Source organism: Pollicipes pollicipes, unplaced genomic scaffold (assembly GCF_011947565.3).
Source record: "Pollicipes pollicipes isolate AB1234 unplaced genomic scaffold, Ppol_2.1 Scaffold_6052;HRSCAF=7182_pilon_pilon_pilon, whole genome shotgun sequence".
Taxonomy (NCBI): domain Eukaryota; kingdom Metazoa; phylum Arthropoda; class Thecostraca; order Pollicipedomorpha; family Pollicipedidae; genus Pollicipes; species Pollicipes pollicipes.
The window spans coordinates 8,374,754-8,392,046 of record NW_023596805.1 but is presented as its reverse complement, the minus strand read 5'-3'; the positions used below and the strand labels follow the sequence as shown (position 1 = coordinate 8,392,046).

Sequence of the window (17,293 nt, the reverse complement as noted above, 5' to 3'; positions counted from 1 at the left end):
TCGCCTCTTCCCCCGTGGCGCCAGAGCCTCAGCGTCCCCCTCACAGCGGTACGCTCCTCACTACTCCCGCTCCGATACTGCGCACGCGCCGTGACCGCCGCCCACCCTCCGCCCAGCCGCGTGCACACTCCAGCACCCTCCGTCGCCGCCCGCCAGCACCGCCGCCGCTTGTCCGCTAGCCCGGCGCCTCCCCGGTGGCACCCGCAGTCGAGTCAGTTCGTCCTCGTGGCTCCGCGCGACAGCCGGAGCGGCGACGCCGGGGCCGGCGCACCGCCGTGGCTGGCTGGCTGGGTCTGACCACGGGCTGCGAGCGCAGGCGCCACCTAGCGGCGGTGGACGCTGGGTCCGCCCTAGAGCCGAGGCTGGCCGGCGAAGAGTTGCCTGCGGTCGATGTTAGGTCTGACTTCCCACAACCGGCGCCAAGTGACCCAGGGCCACCATCGCCGCCACCGCGTCAACGACAACGCAAGTCTTCGCCGCAGGTAACAGCAGCGTTCCTTCGTCAACGTCACCGGCGGTGGCGGCACTCGGCGATTGCGGCACGACCTACAATCGACAGCAGCGACGCTAGGTCCGACCTACCACCGCCAGCAGATCCTAGGTCCGACCTACCACCGACGAGGTCAGGTTCGTCCTTTCGTCGCCACCATCGACGCTAGACCTGCCCTACCACCGCCGGTCGCACCACTAGGTCCGCCCTACCAGCGCCGACGCCGCTCCTAGGCCCGCCCTACCGCCGGGGCTGGCTGGGACCGGCCAGGGCGCCCATCCTGCTGGGATCTTGCGACGGGTAGTGCACGGCCAGGAAGCCGGGCGGCGGCGGGCCCAGGCCGGGCGGCGGCCGCGGCATCAGGAACGGCGGCGGTCCCGGCGGCAGTCCCATCGGCGGCGGCGGCAGCGGGCCCGGCAGACCTGGCGGCCAGAGGCGCCGGTGAGGCGCGCGGACACGCGATGAGGGTGTGCGACGGCGCTCAGGTGCAGGGCAATGGGTCAGCAGCGGGCCGTTAGAGCACAGGGGACGCGAGATACAAAGTCCGTCTGACATGTCCTGCGCGCAGGTCACACGCCGCGCCACATCGGATGTGGCAACTCTGGGGTGCAGATGACCAGCTCGTTCTGATTTCCAAGACGCACCGCTTAACCACCACACTACCACCAACCCGACTGGCACAAATCACGAAACCCGCGCGCGCAAAGAACTTCACAAAGCACACCCCTCGGCGCTGGCGTGCAGGGGACACCGCCCCGCGCCGCGGCAGGGGTCACCGACCTGGCACGGGCTCGAGCGGCATCTCCGGCGCGCCCGTCAGCGTCTCCTCGACGCCCTGGCGCCCCTGGCTGCGGCCCCACTTGATGTTGAGCCGGCGGCCGCGGATGATCAGCTTGTTGAAGGTGCCCTCGGCTGCCGCCTCCGCCGACGCCCTGCCCGCCAGGCGGCCGCACGGTCAGCCGACGGGGACGGGGACGGGGACGGGGGGGGGGGGGGGGGCAGGGAGACACCTGTGGGAGGGGTGCTGTGTGCGGCGTGAGGTGCGGGGGCGCGCCGCCGTGTGCTGCAGGAGGACGTGTGACAGGAGCGGGCAGCCGGCGGCGGGTGCAGCGAGCTCACGAGCCTGGCTGAGAGGTAGCCGGTAAGAACAGCTCAGATCGGCTACAGGAAGGGTCAGTCAGCCTGCTGGACGGCTGAAAGGGGTTGGCAGGAGGGTACGTTGATTTAAAGGGATGGCAGACGAGGTTATCAGGACTGTGCACTGGATCAGAAGCATGACAAACAACGCTGTCAGGAGAAAAGGCCATACCATAAAGAAGGCCGACAAGTTCAAACAGAGTGCTCCGGATTTATATGGGGTCTTGAACTAAGCAATTTCGAACACTTTCCGGTGCTGTTACCAATCCTGCCTTTCCTAACACCTAAACCCGCCTAGTTTCTGAGCTATACACCAGCGGAAAACATCCGGGGGAAAACTATACCAGGGAGAGTATTTCAAATTCCCCTTGTCATTCAAACAACATGCAAATGCCGCCCAATTTTCTGTCCAGCACAGAAACGTCGCAGGCACCCACATCACAAACCGCAAATGGTCAACCCTTCCAAACCACGGCCAGTGAGCGCACCCAGTCACCTCGGGAAGGGGGGGAGGGGGAGGGGGGGGGGCACGCAGCCCCCCACCTCGCCTCAACGCCACCCACCTGGAGATGTACTGCACGAAGGCGCACTGGTTCTTGTGCACCACGGTAATGCAGCGTATTTCGCCGTACTGGTAGAAGTGGTCCTTCAGCTCGCGCTCGGTGATGAGCTCACAATCGCCCAGGTTCCCTGTCGAAACACGCAGCGGTGCTTGTCACCCGCCGTACGCGTACAGGGGGCACGGTCAGACGGTTAGACGCTGCAGGAGAGGCAGGGGTGACAGCTCAACTAAGCTACGCCAATGTCGAACAGGTGAAAGCAATGCTTTTTTCTGGGAAAATCCGGAGCTTGCTTGAACGTAACCCTGAACATAGAAATCATCGTAAAAAGAGTGCTCCACACACTGTACAGTCAAATATAGGACACATTTCATAAAATCACTTCCAAATTATACCGCTGCCCAGATGTGCATGTCCGTTACAACGTGTGATGACTATGCCACATGTACCACATTTCATCCAATGTCACACGAGTCTCCCCACTTAGCACACACCGCGGCCAATGAAAAAAACAGTCAGCGGTGGGACTCGAGCCCGAGACCTTTCGCCCTTCCCAACCGACCACCGCCTCGCGGCAATCGGCCGCCGCCCCGCCAATACACACCGACGTAGAGCGTGGTGATGCTGCGGTCCTCCGGCGGCTCGAGGTGCGGCATGGCCGCCGCCCGACGCAGCAGCTTCTCCGCCACCGGGTCATTGACGCCGTAGTACCTGGCGACGAGGGTGACGTCACTGGTGCCCGCGTGACGTCACTGGGTACGCCGAGGCGGCGCGCCGCGCGACGTGCAGAGGTGTGCGTGCGTGCGTGCGTGCGTGCGTGCGTGCGTGCGTGCGTGCGTGCGTGCGTGTGTGTGTGTGTGTGTGTGTTGTGTGTGTGGGTGTGTGGTGTGTGTGTGTGTGTGTGTGTGTGTGTGTGTGTGTGTGTGTGTGTGTGTGGTGTGTGTGGTGTGTGTGTGTGTGTGTGTGTGTGTGTGTGTGTGTGTGTGTGGTGTGTGTGTTGTGTGTGTGTGTGTGTGTGGGTGTGTGTGTGTGTGTGTGTGTGTGTGTGTGTGTGTGTGTGTGTGTGTGTGTGTGTTGTGTGTGTGTGTGTGTGTGTGTGTGTGTGTGTGGTGTGTGTGTGTGTGTGTGTGTGTGTGTGTGTGTGTGTGTGTGGTGCGCGCCCGCGCGTTTGCACACCGCACTGGGGAAGTGACGTCACGCACAAACTGGGATGGCAAGCCACGTGACTGGGTGACAGTTGGATGATGATCGGGGTGATGTAGGGCGGACCATTCACGTGCATGTTGCACGCGGACGTGACGGCAAGCACCACACTCGGATGCCGCGTGCTATATCACACGAATATGTGGTGCACAGCGATACAGGAGTGCGGCGCCAACCACGCCACGTAGCGGGATTTATAGCGCGAGATACACGAAGGATACGCGAGACAACGGACTACAAATACATCGTATTGCAAACAAACGCAGGCACATGTCGCTACGCACATCAAACGCATGTGGCGCCCTGCATGAGCCTGCAAGCTAAACGGAAATCTGAGGGCGTTCTTTTGCGTCGATTCGCCATACATGAGCAAAACAATTAGCCCTCGCACTGATAACAGGACAGGCGATGCGACCCCTAAGGCCTTCTAAAGGATACCTCTCCGACATGCCGTGCAATCTGTGCGTGTTTCTCTCGTACCCCGCGGCTGGCAACTCTTAACTCCCCACCTGTGCCGCTCTAGCAAACCTCCCTAACAAACCACCCCACTCCCCAACTGCGCCACCCTTACAAACCTCCCTCCTCATCCTCCACGCACCTCTCGCCTCCCCCCCCCCCCCCTCACCCCGCCCGTCCCTTATCGCCGGTATGGTGGCCGCCCACCTGTCCTTGATGTTCTGGTCGGCCAGCGGGTCGTCGGGATCGGTGGGCTTCTCGTGCCGGTACGGGCACTCCTCACCGCGCCGGCACTCGCCCTTCACCCAGAAGCTGCAGATGTGCGGCCGGTTCCGCTTGTAGTAGGGCGTGGTGCGCGCCAGCTTCAGCAGCAGGTCGCTGGGCGCCGCCGACTTGAGCGCACCGGCCGGGTTGGCGCCCTGCAGCTGCGGAGGTCACGGCCGGGTCAGGACGCGCCGGAGTCAGGTCATGCCGAGGTGAGGTCACGTCAGGGTCAGGTCACGTCGGGACTACGTCCCGGTGTGGTCAGGTCACGACGGAATCAGGTCACAAAGGAGTCAAGTCACGCAGGGTTCAGATCACGCAGTGGTCAGGTCATGAATGGGTCAGGTCGAAAAGTGGCCAAAGGGTCAAAGAGGTTAAGGGGCCATGGGAGTCAGGTCACAGTGGGGTTGTGAGGCCAGAGATTTAGTAGTCACTGTGGAGTCAGGTTACTGCGAGGTCAAGGAGCCACATAAGAGTTAAAATATCACAGCAGAACCACGAGTCAAAGAGGGGGTTGAGGGATCATGGCTGGGACAGTGGGTCAGAGGGGTCCAGAAGTCACAGCATCATCATTTTGTCATGCAATAAGCCATGAAGGGGTCAAACAGTCAAGGGGTCACGAGGTCATGGTGATCATGGGATCAGAAATCCACGCTTGGCATAAGCAATCATGATGGGTTTGCTATGTTCCGGCGGAGTCGAGATGTCATGATGGGATCAGGAAGTCACAGTTGGGCTAATTTGTCGTGGTGGGGTCCAATGGTGATGGACGGTTAATAATTATTATGAATGGGTGGGACCATGACATGATTATGATGGCATGACATGATGACATGATAATGATCATGATAACATGGTTAGATCAGTGGGATCATATATGGTGCCCAATGCCAACCTGATTGTGAAGTTTCGGCCCAAATCCTTTTTAAAGGAAACGAGACGTACGTCGTCGCGCACTTTCGAGGAGCACTAGCAACTGGACCTGCCACATTAGCACTTAGGGGCCATGGCGCAACCGTGATTCGAACCTGGGCCCCCACGCGGAGGTCCAAGGCGCTGACCACTCGACCTTTGAGTCCTGAATGCCTCTACTTCGCCACAGCATCTTACGATTGTGCTAGGCAGGATGCAGCTGTTGCCAGTAGCATCGCAGCCTCGCAACTGCTGGCGGCGAGCAATGAAAACAGCCAGCCGACAACAGGCCTCGAACCAACAACCTCTCAGTCACCACCCACTACTTTCTCCCTTCCGCCTCGCCGTCGCTGGCTCGCGCTCGCCGGCCTGCGCTCGCGCCGACCACAGGGCGCGGACACCCCGCGCGGGGCAGGGTGCTGCCAAGACGGCATCCTCACCTCCTGCTCCTTGTTCTGGATGTAGTATTCCTTGTTGACGTCCGACTTGGGAATTGTCCTCCTTGAGCTTCAGCGCCGCGTCCCGCACCTGCAGAGGACACCCAAGGTCAATATGACGTCACCAGGGTCCGGGTCGACACGTCACCAGGTCCGGGTCCGACACAAAGGAAACGGCATGCCGAAGTGTTGTGCCGAATATGGCGAGTGTTGGAGTGGCTGTAGAGTCCACAGTCACATGCTGCACTTCCCTGACCCATCTCACGCATGTTGATAGAAACAAGTATGCTTTTGGTATTGCATTGAATAAAAGTTACACATGCACGCACGCACACACACACACACAATAAAAACAAATGAATATATATATATCTATATATATATATATATTGTATATATATATATATATATAATATATATATATATATATATATATAATCAGCATGTCATATGTTCAGCAATATTGAAATGACACGTTCTTTTCAGCCCCACTCCTGTGACCCTGCTCGGAGGAGAGCTCAAAATATATAGGCATGGCTGACGCGCTGGCTCCACGGAGCATCCGCAGCCCACGTGTGACAGCGCCCCCTCCCCTCCCCCTGACCCCACTGTCTCTTCACCTGGATCGGCAGCCGTACTCGAGGTCCAGCAGGCAGGTCTGGCAGATGTTCTTCAGCTTGGCGCACGTCTGGCACACCTGAAACGCCACAAATGTCTGAGGCGCCCAGCGCGCGACTGAAACAGCTGAAAAACGCGAGACTGCGGACATACTGGAGACGTGTCCAGTGTGAGCAGTGACGCACGTGACTGACACGTGTCAAGCCGGTCGTGACACACGACACAGTGTGACAACACTTGACATGAGAGAAATACCAAACACACGTGGGACAACAGATGTCTGGCACACCAAGAGGGCCAGTGTGACACGTGGAAAACATGACACATGATTGAAATGATCCATATGACCCACGCCTGTAACGCGACACGAAGAAGACGCGCTTGACCCACGCCTGACGTATCTCAAATGCAGCTCATGCCACTGGGGACTCACTAGGCACCAGGCTACTGAGGCGATACAGCGTCGCCTCCCCCTCACTCTGGCAGCGACGGCGGACACCGCAGGAAACGAAGGAATGAGACCCAGGCCCAACACGTTGCAAACTCGAGCATCCTCTCTGCTGACTATGTAATCACATAGGCTAAATTTTATTCCAGGGAATAGGTTGGATCGCCCTGCACGGTGGCCAATACTGACGTTTTCCCCAACAGAAACGCATACCCAGTCAGCCACGACCCACAGAACGAACTGCATTTAGTCGGGTGAAGGGGCGGGGTTGCCAACGACCATTCAGACAGGAAATCACTTCATTAACCCTTTGTCGTCGCGAGGAAAAAGCGACCCGAGTGCTGCAGCCCCTTCCTCCAACTTCTCTCTCTCTCTCTGGCTGCTCCGCTCTTTCCCGTCGTCGTCTGTCGCCGTTGCCCGTTTGCCCGTTGCTAGGTGGAGGAACGCACGGCCCATTGCCCTCCAGCGGCAGGCCCCGGTCGTGTCCGCCATCTCACCTCTGTCTTCTTGAAGCGCATCCGAGCCCCCGGACACCAGCGGAACACGGTGAACGGGCGTGTGCAGATCTTGCACTCCTTGCCGTACTTCTCCTTCGTCTGCCGGCCGGAAGGTCACGGCTCAGACAGCAAGCCAAGGGGCCGTGGGTTCGAGACCCGACAGAGGCAACAGGGCCAGAAACTGGCACCTGGACCAAGTGTGCAGTGTTGGCTGTGTGCAATGTAGGAGATGCTGGTGGTGAGCGACCCAGGTCAGAGCAAGGTAGAATAGGCCAGCAGGCCAAATGGTGTGACAAACCTCATCACAAGCTCGAATTACAGAAAATGTTGACAAAATCCACTCAAAACATCAAATCACAAAGACCACAAGCCTTCAGGAATCCTCTTTTTGCAACCCATCCCCAATCTCAGCACGCAATGCACTCCATGAAACCCCCAACATGGTATTTGTCTACAAACCAGCCATCCAGCCAAACCAGCTAAACCAGCCATCTTGGGCTAATATGGTCACACTCACCATTCGGATGTAGGGGTTGTCCCCCAGACATGTCTGGCACAGTATGGGAAATTCCTGATGGAGAGAGGGAAGCATGTTAGGAAACAGACTTGGCATTGACAATACACACTGACTGCTTACCAAGACAGCTGATTCATTGCACATGAAAAGCACTATGTGCACACCATGCAGCAGGTTGTGAACTCTTAAGCTGAACAACAGGAAAACAAGCAAATATACCTGATGATCAGTGTCATTTATTTTTTACTAGGTGTCACCTAGATTCAGTTCCATTTTGCATGCATGGCTATCACACCAAATACCCTGACATGGGTCCAAACAATTACACACTGGTCCTATGGGTGTGACATACTGCAGCCAGGGTAGAGAGAAATGGGAGCAATCACGGAATGTTCCTCCTCAAAATGACCTTGTCAAAAATGACACATTTCTGAGCTGTAGAGAAAATATAAGCAGCTTTCACTGAGAAGTTTGTTTTAAAATGTTCACAGAGATACAAGAAGTTACAGGCTAGCCAGTTCATGAAAATTAAAACATGTTTTGTACTTTGGCCTGTTAAGCCAGCATTGGCCAAACAACATTTGGTTACATAGCATCCTTCATCTAGCATTGTGCTACAGTCTCTGGCAATTGGTGGAGATGTCACATGCATTCCTCTGGCATTGACAAAGTTGTTCTAGGCTGAACAGGTTTTACTTCAGGCATATAAGATGCCACACCCTCAATGCAATGTTCAGCCTATGCTTGTTCATGGCACACAAGATATCTGGGCACTGGTGGGGACTGCAGAAAGCAAGCAAGCATTGACCAGAGAGCAGGCCTTATTAAAACTTAGAATCCTATTATTCTTCAATCTGGGCAATACCAGTGGAGTCAAGAGGACCATTCTGGACTATATGGATTATTCTGCAAGCTAGGAGCTTTTGATATAATTTGTTACAATGACGAAATCTTTGGCACAGAATGGCTGCCATCATTTCATAGCCTGAGCACCATTCTAGGAAATATACTGCTGTGCCTTCATAGCCCAGTAAATTTTGAATTTTGTGGTATTAATAGGCTGATGTAGCTACCATATCAAAGATGTTACAGTTATTAGCAAAATCCACCCTTAACCATTCTGCAGGAGTGCTTTGAGGTTGTTAACTTACCTACAGGTACCACCAAATTCAACCTAAGTAAAATGAAGTCAGGATAAATTAATTTCAACTTAATTTTACAGTCTTTCAATTAATATGCCCTTTCAGAGACCAGACAAACAGACAGATGCATCAACCTACCCATGAGCTCAGTAGGTGGCTCAAGGCATGCAAACTGCATTGGGGTTAATAACCACCTCACAAGTTAGCACATATGCATCATTCAAATTTTGCATGCATAAACTTGACAATGAATATTAAGATTATATTTCAAGTACAAAACACACAAAACATGCAACATAACAAGCATTATCAGGCATTGCAGCAACTCACCGAATCTTCCCAATTCTGGCGATTGTAGGTGTTGGAGCCCTTGGCTGTTGCCATCTTAGCTCAGCAGGTAAGAAAACAGTGAAATGCAATTAGCCCTGGTAAAAGGAGTTTGTACTGCCAGAACTGTTGAAGCCCTGTAATTAGTTGGGAATATAATTACTATACTTACCATGCATGCCATAATAATATTCATCACACACATTACCACATCAGGAAAATACAACTGCACGAAAACACAGCTGGATGTGAATTGAAAATTACACATCCATACATACATGTAATAAAATTGCCCACAAAGACCACTTATTCATAATGTATCATATCAACCCCCATGAGAGCATGGCAGAAAGTCAAACTGTATCATCTTACCTCTGAAAATACAATTACAAAACAATGCCAGCAACAGAGTGTCCTTTGTGATTCATCACAGCATAAGAGATCTTGCTGACTGATGAATGCAGGATGACTATGCAGGGCAGTCAATGATTAAACTGAGCATGGGCCAAAGGCCTCAAATGCAAAGTTGCCTTCTGATTGAATGAAAATGATGTGGTGCCATTGATCACATTTATTGGTGTAGGTGTACTTTCCTACCTAACGTTAGAAAAAATCATTGCACACCATTCGTCCTGTTCAAGGCGGCACATATCGTAAATCATCTCAAAACAGGTAGAATCATGCTCCTACCTTCGAATTTCAATAACTTCGATGGCGAGCTCCCGAGCGCCGCGCGCACCGCACCGCCTAGACTCCCCAGCGCCGTTGCGTTGCCGTTGCGTAAATACAATATTTCTGCTTACCAAGAACTCTACAAAATGTACGGGACCAAGGTAAACCATTCCTCGTGTTTAAGGCGGAACATATAAATAATTTCAAAACAGATAGAATCATGCTCCTACCCTCGAATTTTAATAAATACGATAGCGAGCTCCCGAGCGCCGCACGCCCCGCACCGCACTGCCTCGACTTCCAAGCGCCGTTTCTACGTTGTTGCGAAAGCACAATATTTCTGCTCATCAAGAACCATAAAACATGTATGGGACCAAGGTAACAATAATAAAGCAACCAAAATCGTTTCTTATCAAGTTTAGGTACATTTATGAAGCATGCAGGCCAGAATAGTCCAGAACATATCCTAACCTAACCTAACCTGACCTAACCTAACCTAACCTAACCTAAACCTAAACCTAACCTAACCTAACCTAACCTAACCTCCCCTTATGGTTCGCAGTAAATATGGTTTATAGTTATAGTATGGTTTATATATTATAGTTTATAATTATAGTTATGGTTTACAGTATAGTTCGCAGTCAATATGGCTTATATGGTAAATATGGTTATGGTAAATATGGTTTATGTTTAGTAAATATTTTTATGGTTCGCAGCTAGGTTATGGTTGTCCTGCCTTAAACACGACGAATGGTTTACTTTGGTCCGGTACATTTTGTACAGTTCTTAGTACGCAGAAACATTGTGTTTGCGCAACGGCAATGCGGAAACAGCGCTGGGGAGTCCGGGCGGTGCGGTGCGCGCGGCGCTCGGGGGCCCGCCATCGAAGTTATTGAAATTCGAAGGTAGGAGCATGATTCTACCTGTTTTGAGATTATTTATGATATGTCATGCCTTAAACATGACAAATGGTGTACTATGATTTTTTCTAATGTTAGGTAGGAACGTACACCCTGACCCATTTATTACACACTGAGGTGCAGTGATGGTTTGGAGATTTGGTGCAAATTGACTCAAAAAGGTCATGCAAAACCCATTTTATCACAAAGTAAGCTATTTTACTATGCAGCAGTCATGATTCAAATGGGTTGTTGATATTCCTAAAATAAGCAGCCCTTGAGACAGCACCACTAAAGCAGCCCTAAATAAAGCATGGTGTAAGCACACTTCGTAATTCACCTCACACCCTTCCGAGTTCCTTTGTACCGCCTTGGCAGACGCTGCCTACCAACTAACCAAGATAAAAAACACGGTCTTTGCCGAACACAGAGTATGCACCCAATATATCCTGGCACAATCAGCCACCCAATCACACACACCCTCTGTCTTATGCACACTCGCATTTGCATGCTCTCATGCGCCACATTACGCTTATTGGTGACAATAACGGCGCAACATCATCAGTCCTAGAACGTTTTGTATTTCAATGAAGGCTGTGAGATACAACATCATTTCCTAATCTCAATTTCAGCAGTGACCTATTTTTTCATTCGAAAAATATTTTCCCCCCAAATAAAACAACAAGCAATGAAAACACCGTACAAGTGCTTTTATTACTTGTCGCATAGGCGCACGCAGGTCGTCGTCTGTTTTATTTTGCAGGGATCGTCTATTCTGTGCCGTAATAGGCCCCAAATTCCACTGAATTTGAAAGATTTCATGCTCTCGAAATTGGATCAATCGTTCTGCGCGTAGCTCATGCAAAAAACTTGTACGTACGTTGAATTTGCTTTGTCATTTTATTACCGCTTGTGCAATCCCGCCAAAATTTGACCCTCCTCTGCGATGATTGGCCGACCGTGTGGCTACGTCATCATTTGAAATCAGTAGCTTTCCGTTACTAGCGGCTTTGCGGTATCTGAGTTCGGGTGCCCGTAGGGTTGCTGTCGCGGAGCTTAGCATCGCAAAGATGGTGAGTCCATTTGACGGTGCGTGATCGACGTTTTCCTCTTTCATTAGTATAATTCGAGTTATTTGTGCGTGGAGCTTGGTGTCATCTTGTGTCATTGTTTTCCAGGCAGGAGGTAAAGCCGGCAAGGACTCTGGAAAGGCGAAGGCTCGTGCTGTTTCCCGGTCTGCAAGGGCGGGGCTTCAGGTAACCGGACGTGTTGAATCAAATTCACTTACTTGCACATGATGTCTGGGTTGAATCCGCATTTGTAGTTTGCATTTTGTGATTTGCTAAGTGGTAGACGTTTTTGGCGCATTTTGACCATACTTAAATGTTGAAATACTCGTTTACACAATTGGCCACATACATGTAATTTCAAATACATTTTTCATAAGCTGTTTTCCTGTTGACACAAATTGTGACCTGGGGTGCAAGGTTGTGGTAAATGTTTATGCCTTGCATCTTTGTTAGCTTAGTGTTCAGTAGTGTCTTATGCATGGTAAATGGAAAACAACACTTCAGGGCCACAGACTAAGTTTTTGCTAACTAGTATGTATTGTGTGTCTCTGTGCTAATGATAGCACATAGGCATGCAGTGCAGTGAGTGGTTTTGTGGGCCAGGTAATGGGTGCCCCTGTCAAAATTGCAGTATTGGGGTATATGCATTGCATTTCTTTAAAAAAATGTAATGGATAGCATGAATTTGATATTAAACCAGACATGTTAATTTAACTCACATGGATGCATTGTGTTTCGAGCACCTTACATTTTGTTGTGGACATCAGGTAAATGTCTGAGTCAGATGATATAAAGCACCAAGTGATGCAATCCAAGCCTATTTTAGTGGTTTTTAACATGCAATAACACTAAGTAGCCAGTCAGTAAACCATGGCAGATCTCAGCAACACCTAATTGGATGAATGCCAGTGAGTGTGGTTGAGTTGCTTCCATCTTCATACATCATGTGTTTGAAGATAGCACTATTCCACGCTTTGCTTGGGACCATGCAACACCGGGGTTTTCTTAGTGCTGACAGATTTTGCAATTCATAGATGGAAGCACTAATACAATTGGTTTGTGCCTCACCTGTACAGTTTGTGCAGAACTGCTGGATTGTTGTTTGCTGTCCAAGAATTAATGCAGGCTGCAATATGGTATTAATGACATAGGAAGCATGTTTCACATTTTAAGATATTGAAGCAAGCACCAGACGTGATGAAGCAAACTAACTTAAGCATATTGGCATGCTTTGTAAGTGGAAAAGATTGCTGTAAACAGCACAGTTTACTTAGTACATTGTTCCATAATATGTCATGGTTCAACGAGATCATTGGACCTTGCACAACACTGATTGAGAGCCAATTAATGTCCATTCTGTCAGGAAACTGAGCTGAAAATGCCAGGTATGAATACATCAACAGTTATATTTTGTGACCTTGATTGCTGTGTGGTGTTTGGAATAGGATGATTTGAATGACATGACAAAGGCCAGGGTGACTGAAATACTCTCCATGATATGTTTCCCTATTTTTGCAGGCACATAGGTCAGAAGTTAGAGGGGCCTAGGTCTTAATGGCAGGATTGTGAACAGCACTGACATCTTCAAGATGGCTGTTGTAGTTCAGACTATACAAGTGTGGAACACCCCATTTATTGTGGTATTTCAATGTTTGATGAACATCATTGGGACATACATCATACAATATGTCACATTGCAGCTCCAGTGACTCCAGCAACAAAGATGTTTAGGTCATTGACCTCATGCTACCAGTTGTCACACCTCATGTAGCCAAAGGTATTGCCCACCAAAGCATTATGGCCATTGCATTATTGTTACATTATTGCATTATTGTGTTACATTACATTATCACACTACCAGCATTGCATGTAGATCATGATCATGTAGATCATGCAGCCCAGACCATCAGTTGCAATTATTGTTTATCACGTATACTTCAGGACATGAATCCATTGTGGCAGGGGACAGTGCATTTTATGCATTGATATCATGCCAACTGTCAGTGACAAAGCTACTTGTTGCCATGCTGCCAAAACCATTGGAGGAATTGTTAAGATGGTTGTGCAGTAATGTCAGCACTGTCATTGTGTACATGGTCAGCTATGGGTATGGCCAGAGCACTGCATATGCAAGGCTCCTCTACCCTCCGCACAAGTTTGGCTAATGTAGTCCATCAGTTGATTTGTTCTGATACGTTTACCGAACAGAACTGCAGATGGCTTTACATGCTGTGAGTGTATGGTGCTAGTTGTCTCTTAAATGCCATGTGACCTGGGGCGTACTGGTCATACCCCCACTGGTATGGAAATTGAGGCGGAGTGAGCATGCACGCAACGAGCATGACAAATTCAGCGTGAAATACGCAGATGATGTGACAATTTTCTATTAAATTGTGTCCAAAAATAATGACAGGAATGGGCATTGCTCGCACTGGACTAACGGGCGTCATCACGTCGGCAGTTCCCGGTCGGCCGTATTCACCGGCACCTGAAGAACCGGACTACGTCTCACGGGCGCGTGGGCGCCACGGCCGCCGTCTACAGCGCCGCCATCCTCGAGTACCTGACCGCCGAGGTACGGCGCGCCGCTCCAGGGGCCTTGCTGTCGGGCCGCAGTACATCACCGCTGGACCTGGTGGTGGAGCACTCACGATGGCGCCCGTGGTACTTCGTTGTTCATGTCGCCTTATATGGGTGCCATGCTACTGGGTAGTAAGCGCGCCCTTAAACCGAAATCAGCGTTGTCACGGTGCCTGATATCGGAAAAGTTCACGAAAATGTCATTTGCTCCCAACGTGGTGCACATTGGCCAGGGTGGTTTCTGTGTTTTTGGGGGCCCTTGTTGGAGACTGATAAGCAGGTGATAGTTTGTCATCACGATGTCGCAGCTCATTCATTATGCTTTCCAAATGCCACATTGTCACCACCACTTCACTGCTGGCACTCTTGTTATCATCGGGCATGGCGGAAGGACATTTTCTGGTCGCGATTCACATTGCATAATTCATGTGATTAATCATTGCTCATCCATTTGGTTGGTCATTGATCACTCATTGGATAATCAATCTCTCAATTGGTCACCAACCAATCATCGGGTGGATTGGATCATGATCCTCACGTTTTATCTTAACTGGAATGCTTTATATGAAAGCTATGACGCTCCTCGGAGAACGGCCGTGCGCAATCGCGGCCGCGGCAGCGCCTCTGCCACCTCTCCTGAGCGGCGCGGCTGCGGCTGGCGCCTCCGCCATCAGCTGACCGCTATCGGCGTGCCGCAGGTGCTGGAGTTGGCCGGCAACGCGTCCAAGGACCTGCGCGTGAAGCGCATCACGCCCCGCCATCTGCAGCTGGCCATCCGTGGCGACGAGGAGCTGGACAGCCTGATCAAGGCCACCATCGCCGGCGGAGGTCAGTGGCGTGACCTCTGACCTGACCTGACCTGTCCTAGGGTCGGGGGCTGGGCTGAGCTCCAGTGGGGTGTCAAGATGAACTGGTTGAGTGGGGTGGGGTTGCTGGGACTGTGATTCAGCTGAGTTGGGGGTGTGTTCGGGTCTGACAGAGAAGTGGGTTCAGGAGCAGACTGAGCTTTGGCTGATCAGTGCAGCTGGGTTATGCTGCCTCGTGAAGACCAGCGTTCGCTGGCAATAACCTGACCTTGGATGTGTGTGCATCATTGTGCATGTACTGCACATGCAACTAGTCTAGGTAGTTTGCTTATTTATCTGTGGCAGTCATCAGATGATGTGCTCTAAGGCTTCCTTGGCTCAGTTGGTGCCCTAACAAGTAAACGTTTTCTGGTTGACGAGTCGACGTCGGCCTGAAACGGCGGTCTGAGGTCACTCTTCTCTGACCCTCGCTGAGTGCAGGTGACCCTGTGCTGTCCGTCATGACCCCTGCTGTCCATTCTTAACCTGTACTGTCCATTCCCGACCCCTGCTGACCACCTCTGACCCCTGCTGTCCACTTGCGGCCCTTGTTGACCGCCTGCGACCCTTGCCGGCCGCCCATGACCCTTGCCCGTGACCCCTGACGTCCACCTGTGATTTTCATCTCCGAACCCGGCTCGCTCTGACGCCCCTCTCTCCCGCCAGGTGTCATCCCGCACATCCACAAGTCGCTGATCGGCAAGAAGGGCGGACCCACACAATCGGGCAACAAGTAGATGTCACTCCACCCACCATCATCTCATGTACAAACTCATCGGCCCGGGCGGCGCCCCGCGCATGCGCAGAAGCGGGCGGCGCTGGCGAGAGGCGCGAGCGTCAGCCGGCGGCGCGCCGGGGTTTTAGACGCTCGGTTTGTGGTGCGCGCGCGCGCAGAGTGGTGATTTTATAGCGGCGATTCGGAATTTGTGTACTGCCCAGTCCGTCGGGAGATTTTAGCGCTCGGATGATTGGATTTGTGTGCACGCTTGCGCGCGGGGTGCATGGGAACACTGCTGGGCTCGGCCCGCACATCACCTCATCCAATACAAATCGTTTCGACCATTTTGTTGGCTTTTGTCGACGGCTGCCGGTGGTAAGTGCTGTCATCTAGGGAGAGTTCCTGGATGTAGAGTTTCGAGAGCAGGTGGCGGGCAGTGATGATTCTGCCCTTGTGGGGGAGGGGGATGAGTGAGTTTTTGCCGGTGGCTCGATGTGGAGGAACTGAGTGGTTGCCTGGAATTAGCTTTTGAGTTCCACTGAGTGCTGCCACACAAGGTTGTGCATCTGTTCGTGCTCGGTCTGGCGAACTCTGAGCTTGAACAGACCGGCTGACCCGGCCTTGCTCGGGAGTTGGGGAGCTGGTGTGTTACAGGTCGCAGTGGAACGGTCACGAACGCCACGAATTGGGAGCTGCGTTCTTTTTTTCGGCGTGATGGCATGCTGGATCAGAGTAACGGGCTCGCCAGTGCATGCGCAGCAAGCAGGGCAGTTTTCTGCACCCGCCGCGGAGGGGGCCTTGAGATGCAACAATAAGACAGGGGCATTCTCTTCCTGCAGTGCGATGAACGCGTTGGATTTCAATATTTTTTTCGGGAGGCTCGCTTCGCCTGTCAGCCACGTCGCCGGCGGCGCCCGTGCCTGCGCGCTGCCGAGATGTCCCGGGCGGTGAGCTCAGGGCGCTCCCGGGTTAGTCGGATGGTTTAGCGTGTGGCTTTGGTGCCAGCTTCGACATTGGCATGTTTTTCGAGCGCGTCAGCTGCTTCGGCGGACCCTGACGGGATGGTTTTCATGTCCGAAACTGACTGCTGTGTATATGTAACTCGATCTCGGTGTAAGGAGGAAATGCCTTGACATGGTGTTGCGGCATTGCAAGCTCACAATTTTATGCTGAGCTAAGGACATTCGATGTAGCAGGAGGTACTGGTTCAACAGCGTCGTGAAGCAAACGTTGGCTATATGATTCATATGCAGTAACCACTCACGTCAAGCATGGAGCGTGAGCATTTCCTCTACTGCTCGCGAGAAGCTCTACTGTATGTTGGCCGCGTGGGTCAAGTTCAGGGCATTCTCCATCGCAAAAAGCGAAAAGACGCCTGTAAGCAAGGTCTGTGCATCGCGAAAAATTGAAGCAAACTCGAGATCGCGGAAGGCACCTGGTTGCACGCCCAAGGGCGTGCGATAGTCATTTCTGGTTTGTGAGGCCGCTGGTTTTGTACAAT

At 52.0% G+C, this 17,293-nt stretch overlaps 2 protein-coding genes across 2 annotated transcripts; one reads left to right on the top strand and one right to left on the bottom strand.

The window, feature by feature from the left end:
• Window positions 1-859: 859 nt before the first annotated feature.
• LOC119104649 (pre-mRNA-splicing factor RBM22-like) lies at window positions 860-11,050 on the bottom strand (the record flags this gene model as incomplete). The annotated part of the gene is given in 12 exon segments (XM_037228368.1): window positions 860-912; window positions 1,271-1,422; window positions 2,191-2,317; window positions 2,792-2,898; window positions 4,054-4,271; window positions 5,463-5,516; window positions 5,518-5,566; window positions 6,095-6,156; window positions 7,023-7,121; window positions 7,540-7,593; window positions 9,012-9,145; window positions 10,920-11,050. Coding segments are annotated over 11 exon segments (1,029 nt in total), but the record flags the coding sequence as incomplete, so codon positions are not given.
• Window positions 11,051-11,575: 525 nt separating this feature from the next.
• Window positions 11,576-16,139, top strand: LOC119104807 (histone H2A.V). The gene is made up of 5 exons (XM_037228528.1): window positions 11,576-11,652; window positions 11,758-11,835; window positions 14,111-14,224; window positions 14,928-15,057; window positions 15,741-16,139. The coding sequence occupies exons 1-5, from the start codon at window positions 11,650-11,652 to the stop codon at window positions 15,809-15,811; spliced, it is 396 nt and encodes a 131-aa protein (XP_037084423.1). The 5' UTR covers window positions 11,576-11,649; the 3' UTR covers window positions 15,812-16,139.
• Window positions 16,140-17,293: the final 1,154 nt, after the last annotated feature.